The sequence below is a fragment of the Polypterus senegalus genome, chromosome 12, assembly GCF_016835505.1.
Source record: "Polypterus senegalus isolate Bchr_013 chromosome 12, ASM1683550v1, whole genome shotgun sequence".
Classification (NCBI taxonomy): domain Eukaryota; kingdom Metazoa; phylum Chordata; class Cladistia; order Polypteriformes; family Polypteridae; genus Polypterus; species Polypterus senegalus.
Genome location: NC_053165.1, coordinates 2,792,932 through 2,819,031, shown reverse-complemented (window position 1 = coordinate 2,819,031; position 26,100 = coordinate 2,792,932). Strand labels below are relative to the sequence as shown.

Genomic DNA, 26,100 nt, shown 5'->3' with positions numbered 1-26,100 from the left:
CGGCCGGAGCCTATGGGGGGGCCGCCTCCTCTCTCAGTAGATCAGTTCAGAGACGTCAGGTGGGCTTTGGCCGTTTACGGCTTTGTAGCTCCCATTTTCTGAATTCCCTCTTGTTTGGCTTGGTTTGTTTTTTTGGGTGGTCTTTGAGTCTGATTCTTGAAGGGTGGTCATGTTTTGGACCGTTTTGTCGGCCATTTTGTTTTTCAGAACTCGCATCCTTGCGGCAGATTTGCTTGTTGTCGGGGGGCGTGTCCTGTGAGGTCGTGACACGTCACAGCAGTTTGAAGTCCCTCCTCTGAGCTGCAGGTTCAGCCCCCTTTCCAGATGGCTCTTGTCCCCCTGGTGTCGCCCTTCCTGGTCTTTTCTCAGTCGCAGTCGGAGGATTTTGAAGGGACCGGGGTTATGGGATGGGCCTCTTCCAGCTCCTGTGGGCGACGCGTTGAGGTGGTCTTGTCCTTCGAGAAGTAAACGTTGACTCATTTTCATATTCGGATGCCATCTCCGTCTTAAGCTGGAATGGAGTGCTGGTGGTTTTGCTCTCTTCCATTTTCTTTGCTTTTCGTGTGAGGTGCCAGTCGAATTGGGGGCTTTACACCTCCTGGCTTTGGGGGGTGACGTTACGGTTTAGACGGCAGTGTAAAAGTCACGGGTCCAACTCGCAGCCCCTCTCTGGCGTTTGTGTTTTGGTTGCTGTGCCGCTGATCTCCCGTTTTTGGACCTTGGCGTTTCTCCTGGTTAATCAAAAGCCCAACATATGCTGTCCATTATATCGCCGCGGTCCCCCAGTGGGTTTTGGACACTTTGTCATTGTCCTCGTCCTCCGCCTCTTTAATTGGCTCACACGGTTAATTAAGGGCGCTATACGCCAATATGTGCAGCGCCTCGTCGGGAGACATGAAAGCGTCGAGTGCCGAGGCCCTCCGGCGTTGCTCATCCGTCACACCGTATATTCCGGGAGATGGAGAGCTAATTGAGATCTCGCAAAGCTTCATTGTGCTGCTGCCGTCATCTCCTCCATTTCAATATCATATTGGTGGGCCTTCAGCCCTCTTGAAGGAGGGATCCGATGACAGCCGGTGCCGTCTTAATCAGGACATGCCTGAGGAGAAAAAGAAAGCTTGTCTGGGAGGAAATCACGCATTTGAAGCGGGTTCTGTACCTCGGCGCTGTTACAATTTGTAGCTTGACATGTGTTAGCTTCTCCGAGTGGAAAATCCGAGCAATCACAGTCTCCGGGAGGGAGGCGTTCGGCGGGCCGGCTCGGCTTCTCATTTTCTGCAATCACAACTGAAATCCCACAATTGAAAGCCGCCACTTCGGCCTCGAATGATCCTCCTTAGCTGACATCCTGCGCGGCTCTACTTCATTTTACGAGGTGACTCTCCACGTTTTGAGCGTCACTTGCCCACATGTCTCTCTCTTTTGTTTTGTCACATGGTGTCAGTGGTGGGATTTGAACCCACGGCCTCATCTGCTCCGCCACACTGCCGAGTCTCTGAGATGAGCCCTGCATCCGCCCCTTGACCGTTTGGGTACCCTGATGGCACAGCGGGTAGTGCTCCAGCCGAGAATGCCAGCACAGGCCCTGTGTGAGTGGGCTTTGTACATCCTGAGTGCCCTCTAACCCCCACCCAGCCACTCGTTCTCGTAAGCGGGCAATGCAGTGCCACTCCTCTAAGGTCCCCTAGTGACCTGGAAGTGCCACTGTGCTGCCTTGAGAAACCGCCAGACGAGCAGCCCAGCTTCCACTAAATTGGCTGGCTTTGACCTACGGCTGCCCAAACTGCACTCCGCTCTAAAGTTCAGTAGAATACGCTGGAATGTCCCAAAGTGCATTCAAAAAGCCCCACTAGGGAGGGGATCACAGTCAACCCCTGGCTAGGACAAAGCGAGAAAAAATACAGCAAAACGCTCCAAAAATATTCAAACTCGGGCCAATGGATTGTCTGGGAGCGCATACAGGACACCGCAGTTCCCATGAGCCTTTGCAGGTGCTGGAGCAGTCCGTCAGTGCAGACTGACAGGTGGCCCCGCCTCTTGGGAGGACTTGACGTAGGAATGAAACAGTAGTCAAAAGTGACAGAAATGACGTAATTAAAGCAGCAATGGCAATAAAGAGACAAAACCGAAGGAGCGGTGACCCTGTCCTCGACATGAGCGAGCTCGGCCGCTGTCACTAATGGCGCTGCGCCTTTCTTCTTTTTCTGTTCCCGTTCTCTCCCTCTCGTCACTTTTTAGATTTACGTCTCCGGATCGTCAGCCTGTGCTTGCCAGCGAGTGTCACCGCGCCGCTCGCTTTAGAAATGTCATCTTTTGGGCCGAAGCCGTAGGTCCCAATTACCGGTGCTGTGAGCTCCGCCGTCTTCTACCTGCGACACGAACGCTTCCCATTAATGAAGCCGCGAGATCAGGATGGCTTTGTGCCGTCTCCCTGCCTGCTAGCAGCTTCCTGGCATCTGTCATCAGCAAACGACTCTGCTGAAAATACACGGGGCATGTATGGAGGACAATGAAATACACACAGAGGGGGCGATGGGGGGGGGCATACCGAGGGGAGCCGAGCAGCACAGCCAGCTGGGCCTGATGATTCACCACCGTCCATCGATTACTGCTGAGGGGACAAGCGATGAGAGAAACCGAATCGGCCAGGCGGGCCTTCGTGGCACACTGGCTGAATAAACGCAGTCTGGCAGCCAGTGCCCCCCCGCTGGCCCACCGTCCTTCAGTGCATCCCAGGGTCTGTTCCCTCTCTGTTCTCTTCTGCTGTTCAGTTTAGAGAAGGTGCAGAGTAGCTGGGGGGTGTCTGGGTGAGGACTTCTGATGAAAGCCTAAAAATGAGCTTTGCTGTTGTAAATGGCATTTCTGAGAGAATATTGTGGCAGCCAGCAGGTGGCGCTTCGCTGTCTGGGTGGGGCTAGTGGAGGGTGTGCCACAGGCTGGGCGGGGCTAGTGGAGGGAGTGCCACAGGCTGGGCGGGGCTTCAGTTGTTTGAGGTGGGTGGAGCTAACTGACTGGATGCCTTTCACGTCTGTCCGTCCGTCCGTCCGTCCGTCCCTTGTATGGCACTCTGTCATACCTGTCAAGGAGTGTCCCTTCTGTCTGTCCATCCATCCATTCTATAGTGCCTTACACATTTATCTCCTTTTCAGTCCTGTCTGTTATATAGCGCCTTTCACAGTTAGCTCTTTATCTCTCCGCCATTTTCTGAAGTAAGCTCTCAATCCTCTTCTCGTTTGATTTTTTTATAATGAGTTGATGTCTTGTGCCACTAACCGAGGGGCAGTCATAAACAGGCATGTGGCACGTGGGCACAAGGCTCATCTGCCTGCCCAATCAGTAAGTCTGATCCGATTCTGTCCCTTAGTGGCCCACGTGACTCCCCCTCTCATCTCTCTCAGCTGTCTTCTCCTTGACGTCCCTTTTCTGGGTGGGCCGCCGCCTGCTCTCCTCCCACCTCTGCCTTGCTCTCCATTCAGGGCCGCCCACCGGATGCCCGCAGCAGGTGAACTCAGGAGCGCGGGTCTCAATGAGGTCCATCGGGGGGGCTGTTGTGTCTCCATGGCGATCTGTGAAGGCCCCTTCTGTTCTTGCCCTCCCCCTCAGTGTTCTTTGCGCTCCGCTCAAAGCCTCTGGCAGCACCTCAGAGTTCGGGGGCAGAGATGAATGGACTGCGCTCCCTGTTTTTGAGCACATGTGGCCTCTAAGATAAAGGGGCACTTGTGCCCACCACACGGAGGACTGGCTGTCTCTGAGGTGTTGCCCGTTCAGTCCTGTGTTCAAATCCTCTTCCCAGTGTGTTTGTTCTCCATGTGGGGTTTTCATTGGTGAGTGGGAGTCTGTAGTTGGCGTCCCGTCCAGGGCTGGTTCCTGCTTTGTGCCCGATGCTGCCAGTCTGGGCCCCATATCCTTGAACCACCCAGTTAAAGATGTCCGTGTCTCTTTGTTTCAAGGCACTCAGCAGGCTACGGCAGCCATTTGTCATTATGTGAAAGTGCGTGTGTCCTGTTCAGGATCCCCCGTGTCCTCCCCTCGTCCCCACAGTGGCGTCACGGCTCATTCTGAAGAAGGCACATTCTGCGTTGGCAGCCTGTAAACGTGAGCTTTGGTAGGAGCTCTGACGTGCGCTCCTCATCCTCGAGCGCCAGCTGCCTAATGACATATAATGGCCTGTAATATTAAAGCGCCCGCTGCTCTTCTTGGCAGCACTTGATGTGTAAATCACTTGGTGCGGCGCTGCCAGGAACGGACCACTCTGCCCAGTGAGCTCGCCGGTCCGGTCGCACCAAGGCCCTCGGGGTCCTCTGGTCCACCGCACTGCAGTACCCGGAAGACAATTAGGAAACGTCACCCACCATCCCAAAGTGGTCTTTTTGTCTTTGGTTGTGGGCGCTGCCTGGGGGTGCGTACACACAGTCGAGTGACAAGTCACAGTGCTGAGGGGACATTCAGTCTGGACAGAGGGACGCCACTGGTCATCAGAGCAGCGCCGAGTGAAAGGCTAGGAGGAAGTGCGGGGGGGTTGGGGGGGAGCAAACACACACACACTCTCACACTCACACTCTCACACACACACACACACTCTCTTACACTCACTCACACACACACTCTCACACACTCTCACACTCACACACACACACTCTCACTCTCTCTCTCTCTCTCTCTCTCACACACTCACACTCACACACACTCTCACACTCACACACACACACTCTCACACTCACACTCTCTCTCTCTCACACACTCACACACACTCTCACACACAAACACTCTCTTACACACACACACACACACACACACACACACACACTCTCTCACACACACTTTCACTCACTCTCACACACTCACACACACTCACAGAGGGAGAGCCGGAGACAACGCCCAGCTTGGGACACAAATGTTGTAGGTCTCTACCAGGATAGGCTGTGGCCCCCCCATGGCTGGAGTTTGCATGGGTGGGCCATCAGGCTGTGTGTTTAGCTTGTCACGTCCCCCAGAGTTGACCAACGGGTGTCTGTGACGCAGCGGGCCGCATGGAGAACACGAAGTCTGCTCTGATCGAAACGTGTGAAGCGAAGCGGCCAGTCATCGGGCGAAAGCAAACGGCAAACTCGTATTTGCTGGCCAGACGATGAGGGGCTTCCTTCGCACGGATGAAGGCCGATGTTGACGTCGTGCAGTGGGACCCGTTGAAATGTCCCCAGGCTTGTGTGTGCCTCGGGCTCATGGCCCCTTTATGCAGTCTTGGGGGCCAAAGCCTCAACAGGTAGGGCTGGCCGAGGGTCCCGACTTGAGACCTAAGATACTGTTTATGTGCCTGTGCAGTGAACGCTAGGGGGCGTCCTCGAGGGGCTCTGTCTGCTTGTTACGCGCCTGTCACTCTTGTGTCACTCTTCCTCGTGATTGGCTGCGATTCGCCCCACTACACAATCGGAGGTGGGGGGGGGTCAGGCTAGACTGGTGACTATGGAGTCACGCCAGTACAGCGAGACACTTAAGATTTAAGGCAGCCCCCCTCAGGTGGTCCTTTGTGTCGCTGCGGCTGCCAGGTGGTCCCAGGACTTGCCCGCTATTGCCGCCCTCCCACCACATACACCTAAGCGTGCAGGTTATCCGTCCAAAACTAAAAAGTTGCTCTTCTGCCGGCTGACGCTTGTGAAAGTTGTTTGAAAAGTTGCCGTTTTCCTCGGCTTTCCGCTATGAAAATTGCCTTTTTATGTTGCAGGCGCACGCGCTGGGGGGCTTCATAACTCACAGGGCACCCAGGCGTGCAGTAAGACAGGCCTTCCATTGCACCCCATTGTGCTTTGGTGTTTATTTAGAACTTGCCGCTGGAGGGGGGGAGTGGGGGGGCCGCTGTCAGACCCCCACTGCTGACCAGCCTCACCTCTAATCATTTTCTTTTCCTCCTTCGCTCTTTGGATTCTGACGCCGCTCCGCTCTCGTTGCAGAGGCTGACGTTTGTTTTACTGTAATGAGCGAAATTCACAAGAGCTGGCGCTGTCACTTTGAGGAGGCTGGCGGGCAGGTATTTGGGCACCTGGGCAGCCCCTTTTGCCCCCCCCCCTTCAGAGTTTGGCGGCTGAGCTCTTCCTGGGGTCCTGGAGGTGCCGTCTGCCCACTCTGGCAGAGAGGTGACCCAAATGGACAAATGCCAAGCTGCAGACGAGTCCGCCTGGAATCAGTCGAGTGCCAAAGAAGTCAGGTGGGCAATACTTGGGACCACACGGGACACCTGCACTTCCAAGGCGCTCGACTCCCCTCTCGCAGATGGTGGGCAGTTTGAGGGGCACAGCTTGGTAAAGTTCAGAGATGAACTGTAGAGTGAGGCTCGCAGGTACGTCCCTGAGGAGGGCGCCAGCGGTTAGTGAGTGTGAGAGTGCAGGACGTGGCACAGCAGGCGGCTCCTCGGGAGCGGGTGCACAGGTAGGCGGGCGCGCTGACTCTCTCCCTCAAGACCCTCACTTTGGCTTGATGGCGGAGGACAGGGTGACAAGTGCGTCTTCTGAGCTGCCATTAATAGCCTGAGGGGACGGGGGTCTCACATAATAGACAGACTGTAATAAGTGGATATGAAAGGCACAATACAGGAGAGATGCATATGAGACACACGGGTATGAAAGGCGCTATATAGCAGACAGCATGAGGGGCATTTCACAGCAGATAGGTGGGCATGAAAGGCGCTACATAATGGAGTGATGTGGATGGCACTGTACGACCAGCCAACAGACAGGTGTGTTCCCTGCTTTGCCCACGGTGGGCGAGGGGGTTTCTGGTGGCAGCCCTAGCAGAATGATGGAAGTGGAGGTCCGTCTGGGGTTCGAGCTCCTCTTTCGACTTCAGCCGTGCGTCACATGCGTCACATGCGTCACGTGCGTTGGTGCTGCTGGCTGATGTGAAGTGACGGTTTAGTTGAGGCCTGTAAAGTGGTCCCCAGGTGGGCAGCCGTGTGGCCGCAGGCCCTCAAGAGTTCTGCAGTGTAAATGAAATTCATCTAAAGTCCTAAAAGTGCTGACGCCAGCTGCTGGACGTGTGACACGTTTTAAACAAACTCCGTCTTAAACCCAATAAGAGCTAAGCTGGTGAATAAACATCTGCTTTATCGATCGTGAAATTGTGCCCATCTCAGCGATTCAGCGTGGCCCCCCGACCGGCACATTGTGAGTGAAGATGGCAGCCTGTAAGAAATTCAGCGTCACACATCTGGTCTCGTCGTGCCATCCGCCCAAAGCCAACAGTCACCCAACGGTGCGCACGTCTGCCCCCAAGTCACGCGTCCACCGTTGTGTTTCCTTGGCTTATCTTCCCTTTGACCAGGCTCAGCATGGGGGGCTTTGTTGGACTTTGTTCTCCTGTTTCATTTTTGGTCACCTTGTCTGGCCAGGTGGTGGTGCCAGGGGTCCTGTGCCCACTTAATGCCCATGTGGAGTCTGCCGCTTCTCCCTGTGTCACCCGTCTTTGGCTGGGATTCAGATTCCTGTTTTACGTCGCCTTTGTTCATTTTGTAATTCTTTTGTATTCATTTATGTTTGTTTGCTGTTGATTGTGTTCCTTTTATTTAATGGGTGGGGTCACCGCCAGGAATGGCCCTGGGGGTCTCCCACAGCTCCTGGTAGTTCACTGGGGAGCTGGCGTGTGTCTCTTTCTGTGCTTTGTGCTTTTGTTAAATTCTGGATTGGCTGCTCCAGCCAGGGTTTTTGACAGGATTTCCCCCTCTAGTGGGCATTTTTGGAAGTGCTTTTTGGGCATGAGATGCTTTGGGACCCTCTGTGATGGCCAGTTGTCCAGTCCACGCTGATGGCTTAAATGAGCTTGAGGTGCCCATCGTTTGTCTCATGCCTTCACAGTGCCCGGGCACCACTCGTGTGGATGTGACAGAAAGTGTCAAAAACTCACAAAAGCAAAAGTGGCCCCATGTTATGATATGAGCTCTCAAAAAATACCAAAGGGGTCAGAGGGACCAGAGAACCCGACCAGGGCCTTCCATGCCTGTCTAGAAATAGGCCTCTCACTGGGCAGCCTGACCTCGCACTCGCCTGGCAGGAATGTGCAAAGAAGGGAGCGGAACCATGAGAACCTCTGGACTGCACACAAGACCACCGTCTCGGGCAGAAAATCTGGGCAAAGTTCTCTTGCGCTCGTGTCTGCCAAGGCTGTGATTTGGCTTCCTTTGTGATCTTTCTGGTGGCACTTGGGTGGACGTCTTCAGATTTTTAAACTTGTGGTTTCCGATTGCGTTTTCTCCTAATTGATGTATTGTTTTGTTTATTTGAGGGCACCGTTGCTGTGCTGTTTCTAGGTGCTCATCAGGTGGGCACCCTGTAGTGCCCTCAGCTGAGAGTATTCGCCAATCAAATGCCAGGCCTGGCTAAGGCCCGCCCTCTCCATGCTGACGGCTGAATATCCTGGACCAAATGAAACACGTGCCTAAATACATAAAGGGACTGAAATGTGACAACCCGCTTTCCTGTCCCTCTGTGACCCCCTGTCTGTCATTCCAACAGATGGCACATTTGCCACCTTTGCCAAGTAATTAACCGGCGCCCCCAAGCACCACGCACAGCCGCTTCAGACCGATCCCATCGTAGGTTTTCACCCGTGGACTTCCTCGCCTTCACCTTACAAAACAGCGAGCCGTAAAGCCGCCTCCTAAAGGTCGGGATTACAACACCGTTGGCGCGGCCGTCGCCAGGGGCTCCCGCTGCACAGCAAGTCCGCTGACTCCGAGCTCGAGAATTGACGTTTTATTTGGAGAAAACAAAATCCTTGAGTGTCGAACGCCCCATTCCGGTGCTTTAACAGAGTGGATGGCTCCGCTGGGAAAATGGAGGTTTGCCGTGCAAAGAGAGATCTAAATCACGCCGTCGACCCTCTGGTGGCATAACAAAAAAGCGAGTGACTGGCATTGTGCCCACTTTCCTTGGGTTCAGTGGTGCCAGGTTGGTTTGGAGAGGTTTAGTGCCACTTCATTCACTCTGTGCTCGGCAGACGTCATCCTGATTCTCATTGTAGTTGAAGGGGGTAAAGGGGCATTGAGACAGCAGGGCACGGCCTTTCTAGTGGCACAAAGCCTACAGCCAACTCCCAGCTCCAGAGTGCCCAGTGTAGGCAGGTAACGGGACTCTTGGGTGTCTTGTGGGTGACCCCAAGCAAGGGTACTGAGAGCGGAAGACCACCTCAACCCCAGTGGGAGCTCACAAGTCTGTTCTCGTCTAGGGACCCACAGCACGATTCCTTCTGGAACCTTCTGGAGGCTTCTCTAGAGAAACACAAATGGTGGACTCTCTGTCCCCTTGCATGACCCCTCTTGTGTGCAGTGTGGCCCTGGGATGCATAAGCATGTCTGAAGAAAGATGGATGGGCACTGTGAGAGGTGGCAGGTATGGGCACTGCAGGCAGCAAACAAGGAGAGGAGGCCTCTGGACCATTAGGTGGCAGCAGTGGGACCCGTTAATGATGGAGGACAGGCCCTCAAACTGATGGGGGCGTCCTGTTTAAGAGGTGGACAGCTCGAGACCCCCAAAGTAATTATGGCAATCGCACTGCCTTGGGCTTCAGCACCCCTGGTGAAGCTGAAGATCGGGTTGTGCTGGACCACCCCAGTACACAGAGAAGGCCCATGGTGTCATGTGCCCCCCAGGGTGTGCCCCTTCTCCGTGTTTGTTTCCTGTGTGTCCCGGTGTTTAGCGGGTGGTGCTCAAGGGGCGTGGCCAATCTGACATCACGGCTGAAGGACCGCCCCCTGTTGATTTAGTGGGTCATTCTCTTATGGTACCAAGGGGTGACATGGGGACACCTTAGGACCCTGCCATGACAGAACTGTGTTTGATTTGTCCATTTAACGACGGGCGGAGAGGGTGGCAGGTGGTCTCTGTCAGCTGTTCCCTTCATGTGGATGGCCACGCAGAGTCCCTCAGTAGTGGCCATCGTCTCGTCCAGGTAGTCTGCCAACTCTCACATCATGTGGAGCCTCCTACAGACATCTTGAACCACAGCAGCAGTTTGGGCCTTTCTGTCTGGCAGACTGGCACACACATGAGTACCCACAACATGGCACCGACTTCAATTTCTGTAGCGCTCTTCAGTGAGTGCGGGCACCGGGGGTCACAGCCTGTGGGGTTATTCACGCTCTCTCTGTATAAGTGGGCTGCTCTAGGCTGTGCCCCCTCAAGTGACCCCCAAAGACCTCAGGGTCTTCTGTGCTTGGCGCAGTTTGCTTGTCCCCCCCAGTTACCAGAGTGGAGGCCGCAATGCCCCCTTCAACTCTTTCATTTCTTAAAGTAAAGAAGTGCCCGGCTGCCATCTCTAGAGTGCCTGATATGAAGGGTGAGTTTGCCAGGCGTCACTCGCCATGTCTCCTCTCCGTCCTTTGCCAGGCCAGCAGATTACGTTGTGTTTTCCTCACATTCCGGGCTCTCCATCTTTTTATGACTAAGGTCTGCATGCGTGTGGCTGCTTGTTGATAGGACTTGGGTCATAAACTCGCTGGCGAGGCCGTAATTCACAGCACCCTTTCATCTTGGGCGCAGTGCGGCTGCAGACGGCTCAGGGGCACGCCGACAAGTGCCCGCCTGTGGCTGTGGCGCTAAACGATTCTCCACATCAATTATTCACGGCATTAATGTTTGAGTTGCTGGATGCAGCTGGTACCCGACGTGCCCGTATGCCCCCAGATTTTTGTGATTGCACCAGAGTAGAGCCCAAGACGGCCATCTTGAAGTCCCTTTGTCAGACTGGACAGGTCGCTGAAATGACAGCAGCCAGCCTGTGGAGTGGCGAAGGACAGACAGACGGTGCAAAGCCAGAGGTGACGCGTCAGAACGTTCAGTAATGTCAGTGACGTTTGTGACACGTCGAGATGTTTAGCCAATGAGGCCCCGGTGACGTGTCCAAAGTCGGAGTCTTCATAGTCGATTATGAAAAGGGCAATGCAATGTGAGAGCTAAAGATAAAGGTACACAGCACCACGTGGCAAAGCAGGTGGGCACCAGCGACAAACGCGTGGAGATAAAACCCGCAGAGCCCTGCACAGTTTCTAGTGGCAGAACGCGAGGAGCCACCATGGAGCGTGTGGTGCCACCTTGTGTCCAATGAAATGTGGAACCATTCGTGTTGTACTGGCACCACAACGCTAACCAGCAGGCGACTGTCCAAGACGTCCAAACTTCTGTCCAGAAAGTGGCGGCCTCAACCTGCAGGGGCAACCTGTGCTGTGGCTCTGCCAGTGTCTAGGATGAGGTGGCGGTGGCTGAGTATGCGGGGGGCTCGGGGGGTTCTGAGTCGGTCAGTCGAGGATCCCAGAGAGACACAAGATGAGCGAACAGATGGACGGAGCAGGGGCACCGGTGGTCTAATGATGGCGGTCGAGTGGGACCGCTGAGGAATGCGGGCACCGTGTCTAGGCAGCCAGTGCAAAGCAGGGAAGGCATGAGGTTGGCATGGTCAGGAGGCTGGCGTGGGAGTGGCAGGGAGATGCTGGCCAGGTTACCGCTCTGCGAATGTGACGTTATGGTGGCCCTTTTGTTTTTAAGGGCGTATTTACATTTTGAACTCTTTGTGACGCGTTTCTCTGATGGCACAATGACAGCCTTGTGAGTCTTCAAACCTGCTGTGTGTCTCCTCGCTTGCCCTCGTCCACCCTCGCCAATGAACAGCACGATGCCCATCCATCTGAGCGGCCGCAGAGGGAGTACCCATGGTGCCCACCTTATGTCCACAATGTGCCCACAGTTCTCTAATAACACCAGCAGCCCCTTAAAGGGCTTTGCCAGATGCTTTGGGGGTAGCTGGGTGGTTTGGTGTTTGCCCCTCTGCCCAGTCCTGCTGGACCCCCAGTTCTTCTCGTTTATTCTTTTGCCCTTTTTTATTTTTAATTTGTAAATGTCGCTGCCACTCTTGATGGATTCCACTGTCGTTGTGGGTTTGAGGGGGCACAGAGGGCTGGGCTTTAGGGGTCTGTCTGATGATCTGCTCTGCCATGTCTGTGCCTTCGGCTCTCAGTCGCTCACCTCCAGTCTGAGCACAGAGGTCTCTGCAGAGAAGGTCAAGCATCCTGCTGCCACGTTAGCCCAGCAATGGCAACTGCCGGTTGTATCCATGGAAGGTGTGGGGTCTTTGCCGATGTGATCTCGCCCGGGCACCAAGTGACCCAGAGTCACCGCCGTCTGCAGGCTAGCAACCTGCCGGTGGTCTCGAGAATGTGGCATCTCCTCCTTTTACGGCCCTCGAGGGAGTGGCTCTGCTGTCGTGTCGTTACCACACGAGTGTTCCAGCCGTGAACGCTAGGTGGCACTGCTGCCCCTTCAAACCACACCTTAGGGCACCTCCAAGCACCTCCGCCACAATAAACACAAGTAAGTCGACAGCAACGATCACAACTCTCTCTCCGCCACATCCTCCCGCCTGCCAGCTCGCCTGCCGGGTATTCCGAAGTCCTTTAAATAGTCCTTGACCCGGAAGTGCTTCTGCTCTTCCAACCATGTCACCTGCCAACACTTCCGGGTCAGACACAGAATTCAAGTTTTCAATCCGCCCGGAAGTACTTTGGGTTTCCGTCCTCGTGATCCCGGCTAGGTGACAATTTATTCTCCCACCGTCTTCCCACAGCGTCCCCTGGCAGCACCCCCTGGTACCCAGCAGGGCTGTGTTGCTGAACTCCATGTCCCATAGTGCCCTGCGGGAATCCGGAGCACTGCTGCAGTCCAAGGGAGCTGCCACCTAGTGTCTTGGGGGAGGCAGTGCCCCCCCCTACTTGCCGGCTGGCCGTCCCTTACAAGCTTTACGATTTGTCGCGCCCACCGCTGTCCGAGTGTCTTTGGGCCTCGGCGATCTCGATGGGCAGGAGTGTGGAGGCTTCATGAGCACCGGTGGGAGTGCGAGATTTGAGCCTTTGATTTTTGTGATACATCTGCATACCTTTCTGAAATGGGGTCCAAGCGTTGCCCACATCTCCACCTCCCGCGCCCCAAACTAATACCAGGCCCTGCTTTAGCACCGTGCGGGTGGCTGTTTGTAATTTAGACCCCAAAGGCAAACGAGAAGTGCAGGTGGAGGGAAGGCATTGGTGGTCCGGAGCTCTGGCTGGACGCATGAATGATTCATAGAGGTGTGCGGCGGCGCGGATGGAGCGGGTGGGCTCGCGGTGGAGGACTTGCCCTTGGAGATTAATCACCATTGCAAACAAATGGGACGGTCAACAGAGTCCATTAAAATTGATAAGAGACCCCCAGCGCGTGGACGGCAGAGGCAGGAGTTGCTGGTCATAAATTATTCATTTTAATTAAATTCTGTGTACTTTTATTTATTTATTCTTCACATCGTGTGCCCTTGTAAAGCTGCATATTGGCATTTCGCCCCGTGACATTTGCCCTTCTAGCCGCCTTTGAATTTGAACTGATGTCGTTACGGCTTATGGGGTCTTCACGGAGTCCTCAGGCCCGCCAACCTCTCCGGTTCTCTTGTGTTGTGGCCTTGTGCCGAAGTCATTGAGCTCAGCGTTTCTGTCACCAGAGCCTCAACACTCCAAGTTTAATACAAAAGTGAAATTCGTGTGACACGAGGGTCAGGGTCGCAGCCTTTAGGCGGACCCAACACCTTGTTTGGAGACCACCCAGGGTTCATAGAGAAAACTGCCATCATGAGGCCTTTTGTGACATCAGGAGCACAATTACTGCCGGTGTGGGGGGCCCAGGCTCTCAGGTGTCCCCTCCTATCCCAGGCTGGTGATCAGAGGAATGTGTTTGGGGCACCAAGCTCACCCGCAGTGCCAGCCCCAGTGGCACTTGGAACGCTGGCTCCTCCCATGTGTGCCTGAGGCTCCACCCAGTTCACTACCTTTATTGGCTATTTACCACTGGCTCCTCCCATGTGTGCCTGATGCTCCACCCCCAGCCCCCTCCTGTCTGTGCTGTGTGGTGACATGATGACAGGAGTTGGGTGGCCTTGGTCCTTTTGAAGTCCCTGCCGGTGGTGGTGTGTCTTTTGGGCCATTTTGCTTGTTTGTTTTTTTCCTATTCGGTGGTCTTTTTGAGTTCCACTGCTTGTTGCTGTTTGCTCGTCCAGGTTTGGCCTCATGCTGATTTTTCTTAACGGTTGTCCTTTATCTCGGTGACTTGTTTGCTTCCTGCTCCTTGTGGCTCTTCTGCTGTCACCGTCTACTCTCCTGCACCCTAAATTAGGTGTGGGCTGCCAGCTGACTTTAATGGGCTGGGGCAGCGCCCCGTGAAGAGCGCTACACAGCCGTAACAGAAGTGTGCCAACTCTGGCGGGTCTGGAAGAACGAGGTGAATTTCACAGATCAGTTCTAAGTGGGCTTCCTGTTGCCTTTAACTTGCTTTAGTAATGACAGCCATGCTGGGGGTCCCCTGACACATACAAGGAAGGATTTCACTGAACTCACCTGTGAGCCTGTAGGAGGGTTTGGACACTAGAGGGCGGTGTGACCAGCAGTGAGGGTGGCATCGGTCGTGGAATTGGGGCACTAGAGGGCGGTGTAGTCGGCGATGCCTTTGTGTCAAGACGAGCTTTTGGTTTTGAGTAAAGGAGGCACAAGTGGCGAGGGCAGGCAGCGCGTCTCGGTGGTCCTGCAGCTGGAGAGTGCTGATGTGTCACATGGCATGCAGCCCGGGACCCCATCTTTTTGGTTATATAGCGCCTTTCTCATCTGCCCCTTTTTATTGATCTGTTACTAGTCATGACACTGGGGGCTGATGACAACAGAGTGTCCCTGCTGTGTGTGTATACAATAGACAGATAAAACAGAAATTCAGTATGTGAAGGACATTACTGTAGATGCTTCTGAAAGGCACTATATAGCGTAAGAGAAGCAGACTGAACACGAGTCTCAACAGGCACCATATAAGAGTTAGATGTGATAGAATAGACGGACAAGGTGGGCCGTGTAAGAGAGAGACGTGCAAGACGCCATATAATGTGGTGGTGGTGATGATGATGACGATGATGGCACCGGTGTGTTACGTGTTGATCATCACATGCATGTAGTTGTGTCGCTCTACTAGTATTTATTCTGAGTATTTTTATTAACTATTAGTTGTATGGATACCACAGCGAGATGCGAAAGGCGCCATATAAGGTGAGAGAACGACCCGATGCCCTCCATGGGTTGTGCCCACTGCAGTTGTGTTGCTCCCATAAAAGACCAAACGGATGAAGCGATTTCGAGGGCGTTTGCTGCGCCCGACTTGGTGCCACTCTCTGAAGTTGAACCCAACTGGCAGGTCGACATTCCAGTCCTTTACCCCGTAATGTTTGACGACCGCCCCCCCCACCCCCCCATTTATTAAAGGAAACGGCCCAACTTGAGCAGTCGGCAGCGTGGATGGCAGCAGAGAGCCGGGGTGACCTTTTATTTTTTATAGAGCCGTCTATTTTTAATTTCTCCTTGAAATTAAATTGTACCTTATGTGCAGATCTGTGTTTTCCGTTTGATTACTTATGAATTATGAAGGAAAGCAAAAAATTGGTGCTCAGCAGGGCGGATGTCCCTTCATCTCCAATTACACTAAAAAGTGGGCCATCAGGGTTAGAGCGAGATTTACATTTTCAGAAAATAATTAAGGTCGCTCACCTAATTGAGTCGTCCCAGCGCCGGGCGGCGTGACATTTGGTGGCTGACCCCTCGCTACTCCTTCATAAATCAGTGAGCCCGGTAATTTTCCGTTTAAGTCCGCCGTTCAAGCAGAACTAATCAGCTGTCTTGTTTCCAAATCCCGGGATGTGTGGGCCCGCCACGGACTGGACTTCAGTGGGCCCAGCGGCACCAGGCCCTCTGTTGTCAGCGTCACTCGTCGAGATTAATGCACCGCTTTGAAATGGCGCCACTTTAGCGCCGAGTGAAGCAGACGCCATGCCACGCCGCTGATTTTCACTTCTTCTGTAAGCGACGTGGAGTCTCGTGGAGACAGAAGACGACAAGCCGTACAAAGAGGGAAGCGGCGGGGGGGCTTGTTAAAGAGCGACACGTCCTGGGGGTCCCCACCTCCAGTCAGAGCAGGACCACAGCGATGGACCATGGAGAGCGACCAGAGAGGACGTCTGGAATCACGAAGAAGAGCAAGTGAGACCACCGAGAGGAGCGGAGCCTTCTGACGTGTTTGAAGTTATGAAGGCCATTTAGAGCTTCTACTGTAAAGTGTGCCCGGTGGGAGCGACACGAGGCTGGCACCGCCGTGCCCAGTGGGTGCCAGCTGACTGCTTTGTTTGCCATTGTAGTGAATTGATTGATTTGTTGTAATTAAATAAATGTTTTTGTTGTGTGGTAGCGAGAAGATGGCCTGCTAAGCTGGAACTCTTGTTTAATGACTTTTTTGTTTCACTGCTCCGTGGCAATCTTAATTATATAATCAATATTTCTGTCAACTTTAATGTGTGATTAATGGCACATGATGGCGTGAATTCCCATTCAGACGAGCAAACGGGTTGTTCATCTTCGTGCTGTGTCAGCTAAAACAATAAAAATTAAACCGATAAACTCGGAGAGAAGAGAGACAAGCGTGAACGGCGGCTGTGCATCCCCTGGCTTTATGGTTGCTATGGAGATGTGCCCGGCAAGGTCACAGGTTGACTTCTTTAAAACGGGCAAGCTGTAACCGATGCCACATTGAGGCCTTTTACGCGGTTTACGAGATGCCATCACCACCATTTCTTTTGTTCTTTGGCTCAGGGTCACATGTCAGGTGTCAGCGGTGGGATTTGAAGTCCGGCGCCTCGGCTGCTACGCCACACTGTTGGCATCTCCTCACCCTCTCACTGTGCCCGCTCAGACCAACTGCGTTCGGCTGGAGGTTCCTGTCCCAACATGGAAGTTCGCTTTGTACAGAAACGTAGCGACGTCACAGAAGTGAAGGTGGCACTTAAGATGGAGCCAACGCCCATCCCTGCCAGTTGTAGCGGGGACATGTGTGTCCCAAAATGGAAGTGACACAGGCACACACTTTACTTTATGGCTCACTGGGAGGCCCAAACCTCACAGCCCTGCCAGACACGCTGGACGTGGCGCTCATCGTGTTTACAAATGGCTGGGCATATGAAATCGTCACACACGTATGACATGTGCTTTGGTGGCATGTGGGCCACGTTTGGCCTGCTATACAGTCGGCATGAACCACCTTGAATGGGTTGGAACTGCAATGCCAGGCTGACTTTACACATGGCTGGCTGCCTTTGGGCCATGTTAGACCCGGAGTCCATGTGCCACCCAGCCTGTCCGTGCCACTGGTCACAGTTGGACCGTGTTTGGCTCAAAGCAGTGGTGCCACATGTGCTTTACGTGGCGGTGAGAGCACTGAGCCCCTCAATGTCTTCAGTCGTGGCTGGCCACAGTAGATTTGTCATTGCTATGGTGAAGAGCAGATCTTCATGCAGATGGTGCCAGCAGAGGTGCCAAGTCAATCATTTATTCAACAGAAATACCAATTGATGTAATGGGGGAAAGTAAGCCCACCCTTGGCCCTAGAAGCTGCCATTGCCCCCTTTAGCAGAAGTGACTTATCTGTCATCAGCTCAGTGACATTGCTGAATACTCCACCATACAGAATCCCTTCTGCCATTTCCTGCCCACCTCAGCCTTGGCGTGAGATTCCAGTCAGAGCTTTAAGTCGCTCAGTCCACAGCCCCCCATGTCTTCTTCTTGGGCCACTCATGGTGGGTCTGCTTCAAAAGTAGGTCTCCTGTTGAGATGTTGCAGAGTTCATCGGTGACTTGAGCCCTCCGCACTGCCCAGGCTCTGTGGCAGCAAGACCACCCCCCACCAGGCCGTTGCCAACGCCCTCGTTCACCGCTGCTGTGCGATTCTTCTCCCGTCTTCCGTTACTTGGCCAAACTCCTCGATCTTTGATTCGACCGCCGGGTCGACTTGTTCCAGAAGGCCTGGTCTCTCTTTAGGTGGTCCATGGCAAGCTGTAGTCGTACTCTGATGTTCAATCTGGGCAAACTTGGCACGCCAATAGCAAAGAGAGCGCCGATGAATTGAGTTAGACCGTCGGGTCCATCTAAAGAGGTTCTCATCTGGATCACCTGATTCCCCTTTGGTGGATGTGAGGTGGAGGGGGTGACCCTCGGCCTCATTTCGTGTTTCACTGCCACATGTGCCACATGTGCCCCATTCCTGCTGCTGACACCAGTGAAGACGACCGAGCAGAAGAATATAAAAAATAAATGAATTGCGAAGCTCAAATCCGCACTCGCGCTGTACACCACGCCGACTGTGTGCCGCGTGCCCGTTATTTCTGGATGAAGAGCCCAGCCGGCCGCTCGCCTTATCCAGGATTACACGTTAAGCCGGCAGTTGGCACTTGAATTTGCATCCTTCAGTTCCAAGCCCACTGTCTTAGCCTCCAGGCCGCTCCAGCCGTTCGGCCCCCCAAATGCGCATTCATAGAAGATCTGAGCAGAACTTAACAGCCTAATCTCCATGGCTGGGCCTCGTCTCCCAAGGGGCCTCTGCCAGTCACCTCAGACGCCTCCTCACCGGCTGGTGACGCTAAGAAATTTGTGTGAACTGGGCAGGCCACAGGTCAGGGCCCCCAGAACCACTCCCGTGGGGCACAGTTTAACTCAATCAGTGATTTGTTTAAAAATACATTGAACTCTCGGGGACCCCCGAGCATACCCTGGGCATGACTAGATAGGGAAGGCACTATATAACCAATGGATAGATAACAGAAAGGCACTCCAGTATAGAGACCATAGCTAGACAGAGAGATGGAGGGTACCCTTGAATGCCCTGGCACTGTCGTCTCAAAGCACAACTCTGACAAAAAGGCCACCAAGAACACCCACAGACCTGACCAGCCTGCCTAGATTGAGACCCCAAACCCCACCAACAGGGTTCAGCCTGCCCAGGCTCAAAATAAAAATAACCTTGAAGGGGAGGGCAAACCAGAGAGACGAGAAGATGAAAGTCCAAAGTCATCCCGAACTGCCCAAGGCCAACAAGTCCAGTCTGCCAGTCCGATTCCCAGAGGAGCTGCAAGACGACAGATGGCACCGTGAGCTGAAGGAGCTTCTGAGCGCCTCGCTAGGTGGAGGGCGGGTCTTCGGCAGTGATGTCATGGTGGCCCCGCCCACCTCATGGGGTCCACCCACAGAAAACAACTTCGAGAGAGAGAGAGCTCTGCCAAATAATCGATTAACGTAACCAAATTAGCCAAATGGGCATCAAAGCTAAAAGTGGGCGTGCCAGTCACCTGACTTTGAGCCGCTCACGCGCCAGGCGAGGTCACGTGATGCTCATGATGCTGGCGCATAAACAGTAAAAACAAGGCGTTGGCCGAAATGAGAAATGTCGGTGAGGGGGCGTGACGTGTCGCCCACAGCCAGGTCCCTGGGCACCGTCGTGTGGTGTTGGAGTTGACGTCGAGTGGCGTTTTGGTTTTTTATTCACTTGGGTTTTATTTTGCATTTCTCCTCGAATCGCCTGCAGTCTGACATTTTAGGTTGCACTTTGTGTTTGTCATTTTGATGTTTGAATTGGGTGCCAGCGTCATTGTGCTGCACTGTGGTGTGAAGACCACCATCCGAGATTCTGGATGTTCCTGAGCTCGTTTTCAGACTTTTCTTTGTGGCCTTTGCCCATTTTCTTCCTTAAACGTGGCAGAACGGCTGGGCTCTGGCCACCTGACAGTATGGCTGCCCTACGAGGGTACACACCCCTGCGGATGCTGGCGACTCACGCACGCGCGCGCGAGGATAATCGCGGTGGGGTCGACGGCACTGAACTCGTACGAATGAAAACCCGCAGACTGACGGCCATTTCTCTCTCTTTCTCTCTCCACAGATCTGGAAAGCTTCAAGGCGCAGACGCGCAGCGCGGTTTCTGTCCGTGAAGGACAAGGCGTCGTTCTGCTCTGCGGCCCCCCGCCGCACTCTGGAGGTAAGACGCCGTTTATTGACCGAGAGTTGACTCCACGCCGCCTGGCTGGGTGCCTTGCTGCTGCCCTCCATTCAAATGAACAAAATAGTGCCGTTCCGCGAGACGTCACATTTCTGGTGGCAGCCCTGGCATTTGAGCCTGGCATTTGCTTTGCTTGCTGCTGTTATTTAGAAATGGCGCGTTGGCGCAGAACTCGACGCTGCCCTTTTGATATTTTGTATAAATTGTTGTTTTGTGGCTTTACGTCTTCCCTCTTCAGGGTCTGCCTGGGGTGAGCCTGGCCTTCGGTGTGGGCTTTGGGGTGCCTGCATGACGGCGACTACCGGCGTGGTGAGTAGGGGGCCACCCTCGTGAAGCCAAGAGAGTTAGAATGACGCCATCTGCCGTGACACCAAAAGGGACTTCTCCGGTCACTGGGGGCTCTCTTGTTATGGATGGAGGTCACTAGCCATTAGCACAGCCATGGGAGGGTCCTGGTGGTCCGCTTGGGGCTTTCATGCTGTCTCTGACCGTTAATCAGAACAGTAAATGGGGCTCACCTTGAAGATCAGAGGCTGTAGGCATTCGGGGGGTCCACACGCCTGAGTTGCCCCCATTCTGCACTCAAGAAGAAATGTGCTGACACGTCTTCTGTTTTACGTTGCTCTGTACTGCCGTCAGGAGCAGAGACCCCTCTTGTCACAGAGTGGTATCCAGGTGACAATCCATGAAACTTGGCACTCGGATTCACCTGAAAATATAGAGCCACACGACTGCGGGGGTCCCGGCTGAAATGGCTGCGTGTGGACGTTAAAACTGCAAGTCGAAGCCCAGCCAGGCCTTTAGGAATTCCTCCATGAGTCCTCTGCTCCTCATGACACACACGTGAGATGACACCGGACAACGCTGGCCCCTGGGCTACAGAGGAGGAGGGGGGGAGCAAACGCTGGGCGTCGTCACCTGTGGTGGGCCTTACTTCACGTAAAGGGGATTTGAAGTTCAAGGCCACGCGAGAGGCGTGCAGATACTCGCCGATCAAAAAGGGTGGGCTTGGGGTGCGTGTTTCAGCCCACTCACGACTTCTTGGCTGGTGGCGTCGGTCTGTGCCAATGCTGCAGGGGTCTGCCCCCCACTGAATTCACTTCCATTTTTGTACAGTGCCATCCCAAACTTTCCAAATGACGTTTGGGAGTTCGGCTGTGCGCTCCGTGTGATGTGTAACGAGGGCTATGGCGGTGGGTACAGTGCAGTGCAGTCGGGTCACATTATATCAAACTGTGCCCGCAGTGGCGCCCCATTTAGAGGACGTGTCGTGATCGCCTTTAATTTATGGGGCTGTCGCGTCTCGCGGGTCGTGACTGTGATGAGTGTGACGAGCGTGCCGAGCGTCTTCCTCCGACCTTTTCTTTGCTTCTCTTGGCTTTGTCTGCGATTTCTGCTGCTCGTCTGCGTTTCGGTGCCGCTGTCTGCTCGTTTTCTTCTTTTGATTTTGCTCTTCCTGTCAGTTCCGAGGCCGGACAGGCAGGTGCCGTTTACCCAAATGGGAATTTCTACTGGAATGCCAGTCCTGCTAAACCAGGAAGGGGCGGGGCTTCTGGCCTGTGGCGGAGTTTCCGGGTGAGGCCGTCACTGCCCCTCGTTTAAAGCGGGCAATCCCACCAAAGACCCCCCGGCTCAATTATTCAATTACGCTCTCTAAACGTCTCCAGCGCACGGCGAGCAGTTCAATTGCAGGGAATTTCCGAGAGCTGATGATATATTTTGAAGGCCTTCAGGTTTCACTACAAGCAATTATGCATAATAATCTGACATAGAAAATTAATTTCAATACTCTACAGATTAATTAACAATGAGAATGGTGCTGGCAAAGCTTTTTATAGCAATAACGCAACTGAAATCCTAGGGGTGTCAATTAAAAAAAACGCAGTGCCACCTTGAAGCTGCAGCCTTAAAATAATCAGCCGGCCAAATGGCGCCGCTCCATCACCGGGACCCCGGACCGTGTGACGAATGGGGCGCCAGGCCAATTATAAAGGTTAACGGTTCAGGAGCCCAGCACCTGGTAGGCATCGCATGCCATCAGCCGTCGTTTCTAAGAGACGACGATCATTTATCTGAGAAGGTCAGGCGGCTCAAGTGAGGCCCAATTAAATCGGCCCACCTCATGAGGAGCTCGATGTGACCGCTGGCTGGCACACGTGACACTTTGAAGGCTGCCTGTGTCTTAGCCCTTCATCTTATTGGTGGAGGTTGGCATCCTGCCCGATGGGCACTCGGTGGGTTTGTGTCCTGTTGCTGGGTGAGGTCCTCCAATGGATGGTGCAGTGATGGAGGGGCCCATCGTACGTGAGTGACAGGCGAGTCTGAGCCGTGACAGATCTGTGACGCCCTTAGATGACCGCAGTGGCACACACACATACACACTAAGTGGACGAACGTGTGTGTCTGCCTGGTGCCAGGAGGCCATTGATGGGGGGCAGCAGGGCCTGCAGTTGGTCCCCGCAGACGAGGAATTCCCAGTAAGTGTTTGCCACAGGCTGGCACTGCTTAAGCACGCTCTGCTCGCTGCTACCACCAGTTGGATGGTTTAGTGAGGTCCACGGATTGGTCTTCCCAGAAGGTGGCGATGATGACTGTGGAGGAGCAGAGCTGTCACCACGGAGCCACCAGTTCAGCGGAGCACCAAACCCAAGAGGTGCCCGGCCAGCTCTGCACAGGGGCTTACAGTATCTAATGGTGACAAGAGATGGCCAGGATGAAGAACGAGCCTCACATCCTCGAGTGGCATGAGATTCAAAGGCGGCTCTGAGCTTTGTGATGCGTCTGCACTACCGGCGGCCAGCCGGCTACCTGCGCTGGGCTGTGATAAGGGGGTCCCTTTGACTGGTGAGCCCCTCCAGCCATCTGGGCGCTTTAAGATGTTCGAGCAACTGAACGAGTCGAAAGGGACGTGAAAAGAAGACGACGGTCGGCAGCTCGACTTCACAAACTAGAACGTGATGAAGCGCGGCTCACTGACGGGGGGCTTGGAGCCGATGACAGCCCCCGACTGGCCGCAGGCTCTGCCTGTAGTCTGCCAGTCCAGCGCCATGCTTCACCGTTAGAGTGGTCTTGCACTGGTGACGAGCGGCGCTTGGCATCCCCCAGACAGACGCTGAGAATTGGGGTTTATCACAGTCAGCGGGTCCTTCAGGCGCCTTTGTCACAAGCGCCCGATGAGCGTCCACCCTGCCGTGATGCCCTGCTCGGGGGAGTCCTTCCGTGACCATTGGTGGACCCAGACCTGTGAAGGCCCTAAGGAGCTCTGCGGCCCCTCCTGAACCGTCCCGTCACGCGCAGGAAAGGCGCTTTGTGTCTTTGGGAATCTTAATGCGAGTGCAGGCGTCCGCTTTGCCATCCGGGGTACCGACGTGAGGGCGTCTGTGTGTGTGTGCAGCCTGGCACAGCGGCTCTTTAGAAACTAAAGCTCTGGAAAGTTGTGAAGCGTTGATGATTGGGGAGTCGCCCGCGAACTGAATAGACAGACACCCAGGGCCGGTGCCACCGTTAAGATGGCTCGGCGCAGGGTGGCACTGCCCACCCCACCATATAGTAGGAGGCCACATCTCACAGAGTCCTTGTCATTGTCACTGTCCTCCCCGTCCCCAGTGTTGCCTGTGGCTTTCTGTCCTCCTTTAATGGACGCCATGCCTGCCTGGGCACTCACTGCCCATTACGTGCCCTCAGGGAGGAGCTCCCCTTAAGCGTCCTCCTGAGGGGTTCGTGGTCTTTTGGTGCAGGGTCACCATTGTACTGTGCGCCCCCCCAACCTTGGTCAATGGCAGACCCTCGTCTTCTGCCCGCTGAGCCTGATGAAGACCCCTCGCTGCCAGGGGTCGAGTTTCTTTGGGGCGCCACCGCCTCCCTCTTGATTTGGTATTCAATTTGCTCCGATTGTTTAACATAATTCACGTTCAAATATCCGCCGTGATTCTGCTTAGACGTTCGCGTTTCATTTAATCAGACGATCCCCTCTTGGCTCGGAAGCCGGCGATATTCACGAGATAATTAATTCGAGGTCTTCTCCGCCACACTTTCATTACTCACTCAGAATGATTTGATTCTTTCTCGCGTCGTCCCCCTGCCCCGTGCCGTCCGTGTTTTATTGATTCCGCTTCTCCTTTTCTCTTCTGGGCGACATAAACGGCAGACATGAAGTTGCATGAGGTGACCGGGCAACTTGGCCACCGGCGCCGTCCCTTTCGTCCTCATTTGCTCGCTTCCCGCTCTGCCTTTAAAGATCCGCTCCGAGTCCCCGGGCTGTCACAAGCCAGTGTGCGCCAATTTAGCTCGCACCCAGAAAAACTGGCAGAGCTTTGCCAGCATTTACAGTGGCATGACAACGTGCCAGAGCCTGACTGGGGTGACAAGTGCCTGACGACTCGTGACACAGTGGTGGGCCCTGCGGGTCAATGTGCTAACTGGACACACGTGCCAACCCCTTACCCACATGTCCAGTCAGACCAGCATGTAAACATTTGAAAGAAAATTGGGGGGCCTGGTCAGCTGGCACAGTCAGAGCGGGCATCCCACTTTTACAAGACCAAACACTTGATGTGTCACTGAGGGTTTGAGCCCGGGGGTGGCGCCAGTGCTGTTCTGTGCGGCCATCACCCAAGTGAAGTGCCAGCAGGCCGCGGTGGGCATCAAGATGAGGGCATAGAAGCAAAAGGCGCAGCTTTGCTGAAAATGCCACAGGACTGTCAGTGGGCCACTCGAGGCGAGTCAGAGGTGGCATCCAGCAGTGGTTGTCTTAATGTGCCCAAGTGACTGTGAAGAAGACGACACCAAACTGGGCACCGAGGGGCCTGGACAGACCCCAGTTGTGGATGGGCGAGCCACGTAGAGGACGACGAGTACGAGTGAGCCTGCCACCCCTTCGTGGGCAGCACCCGATGCTACAGTTGTTGGAGTGGAAGTCACTTCTGTAATGAATCTGCTAGACGACGAGGCTCCTCTTCACTGCACAACACAAGGCATGGATGATGAAGATGAAGATGAAGATCAGGCGCTGCCCACTCGCCAGATGAATGAATCGGAAATGAACTTTGGGCTTGTGGAGCGTACGGAGGGAGAGAGGGGCTTCCACCAACTCCACGCCCGCCTCTCTGGTCACTCGCCAAGCCGGTGGGCACGCAGCCCGCTTGTGCCCGGGGCCTTTTAGAAGTCACACTTGTGGTGTGTCAAGTCCGTGTGTTATGTGAGGGGCCATCGAGGTGCCAACTGTTGATTTTTAAAGAGTGGTCTTCTGTTTCTGTTGTGATCTCGAGATGCGCGATGTCGTGGCGGACCCTCGATTGCCACGCTCAGTGGCCGCTTGGCATCATTTGGATTCCTGTTTATTATTTTAGGCAGCTGAGTAATCCAAACATGGAGGCCGCGTTCTGCTTTGTGTGGCCAACTGTCACGGTGGCATCTCTGGCAGTGCCGCGTCACTCGTGCTGTCCACTGAGCAGCAGACGATGGCGGTGGCACACCGGGCCATTCCTTATTCCGGTCATCATCTCGAGGCGGTGGCACTTTCTGACCGCCCGCCTGTGCCCTCCTGTTGCCATGTGGACCTCGTGACGTGTGTGTGTGTGTGTGTGTGTGTGGACGCGGCTCGCCGTCCTGCTGCTCCTGGCCCTCACAATGCCCGTCCTTGGCTGTCATCAGGTGTCACTCAAGTGCTGGTCCTCCCCGTTACTTTTTTTAGTTCACAGATATTTGAAGTAATTCTCGTTTATTTGCGTTCTTTCAGGACTCCATTTTGTTTTGTGTGCTCGCGACTGTGCTGGAGGTCACGTTACGGGGCCATGGGGTGTAAAGTTTGCTTCCTCGGGTCACTCGATTGTCTTGATTACTCCAGAAGGGTCCAGCTGCAGACCACCAGAGTGCCACTGACACGCCCAGATAAGTCATGACAGTGCGGTAATCTCGCGTCACCCTCTGGACCGGACGAGTCACGGGGTCGGGGCTCACGATTTCTTTTAGCTTTGTCCTCTTTTGCCTGTCAGATGGCCTGGCCGCTCCTCGAGGATCGCATGCCACGCAGAGCTCCTCTAAGCTGCAGATGACGAGGCGTCTGCTGTGCGTTGGCCTCACTTCGCTTGGGGGGCCGGCCGAGAGTCATGCCAAGATCCCAACAAGTGTCTTTAGCGCTTCCTAATGTTTCTGAAATGAGCGCCACCCCTCTGGTGGGCAGCAGCGCCCAA

At 54.4% G+C, this 26,100-nt stretch overlaps 1 protein-coding gene across 3 annotated transcripts in view; it reads left to right on the top strand.

The window, feature by feature from the left end:
• The window catches only part of LOC120541719 (contactin-4-like), a 429,737-nt gene that overhangs the window by 286,560 nt on the left and 117,077 nt on the right, over nucleotides 1-26,100 (top strand). For all 3 annotated transcript variants that reach the window (XM_039773606.1, XM_039773607.1, XM_039773605.1), the window contains exon 5: nucleotides 19,793-19,888. In XM_039773606.1, coding sequence (XP_039629540.1) covers nucleotides 19,793-19,888 — 96 coding nt within the window. The remainder of the gene's footprint in view (nucleotides 1-19,792; nucleotides 19,889-26,100) is intronic.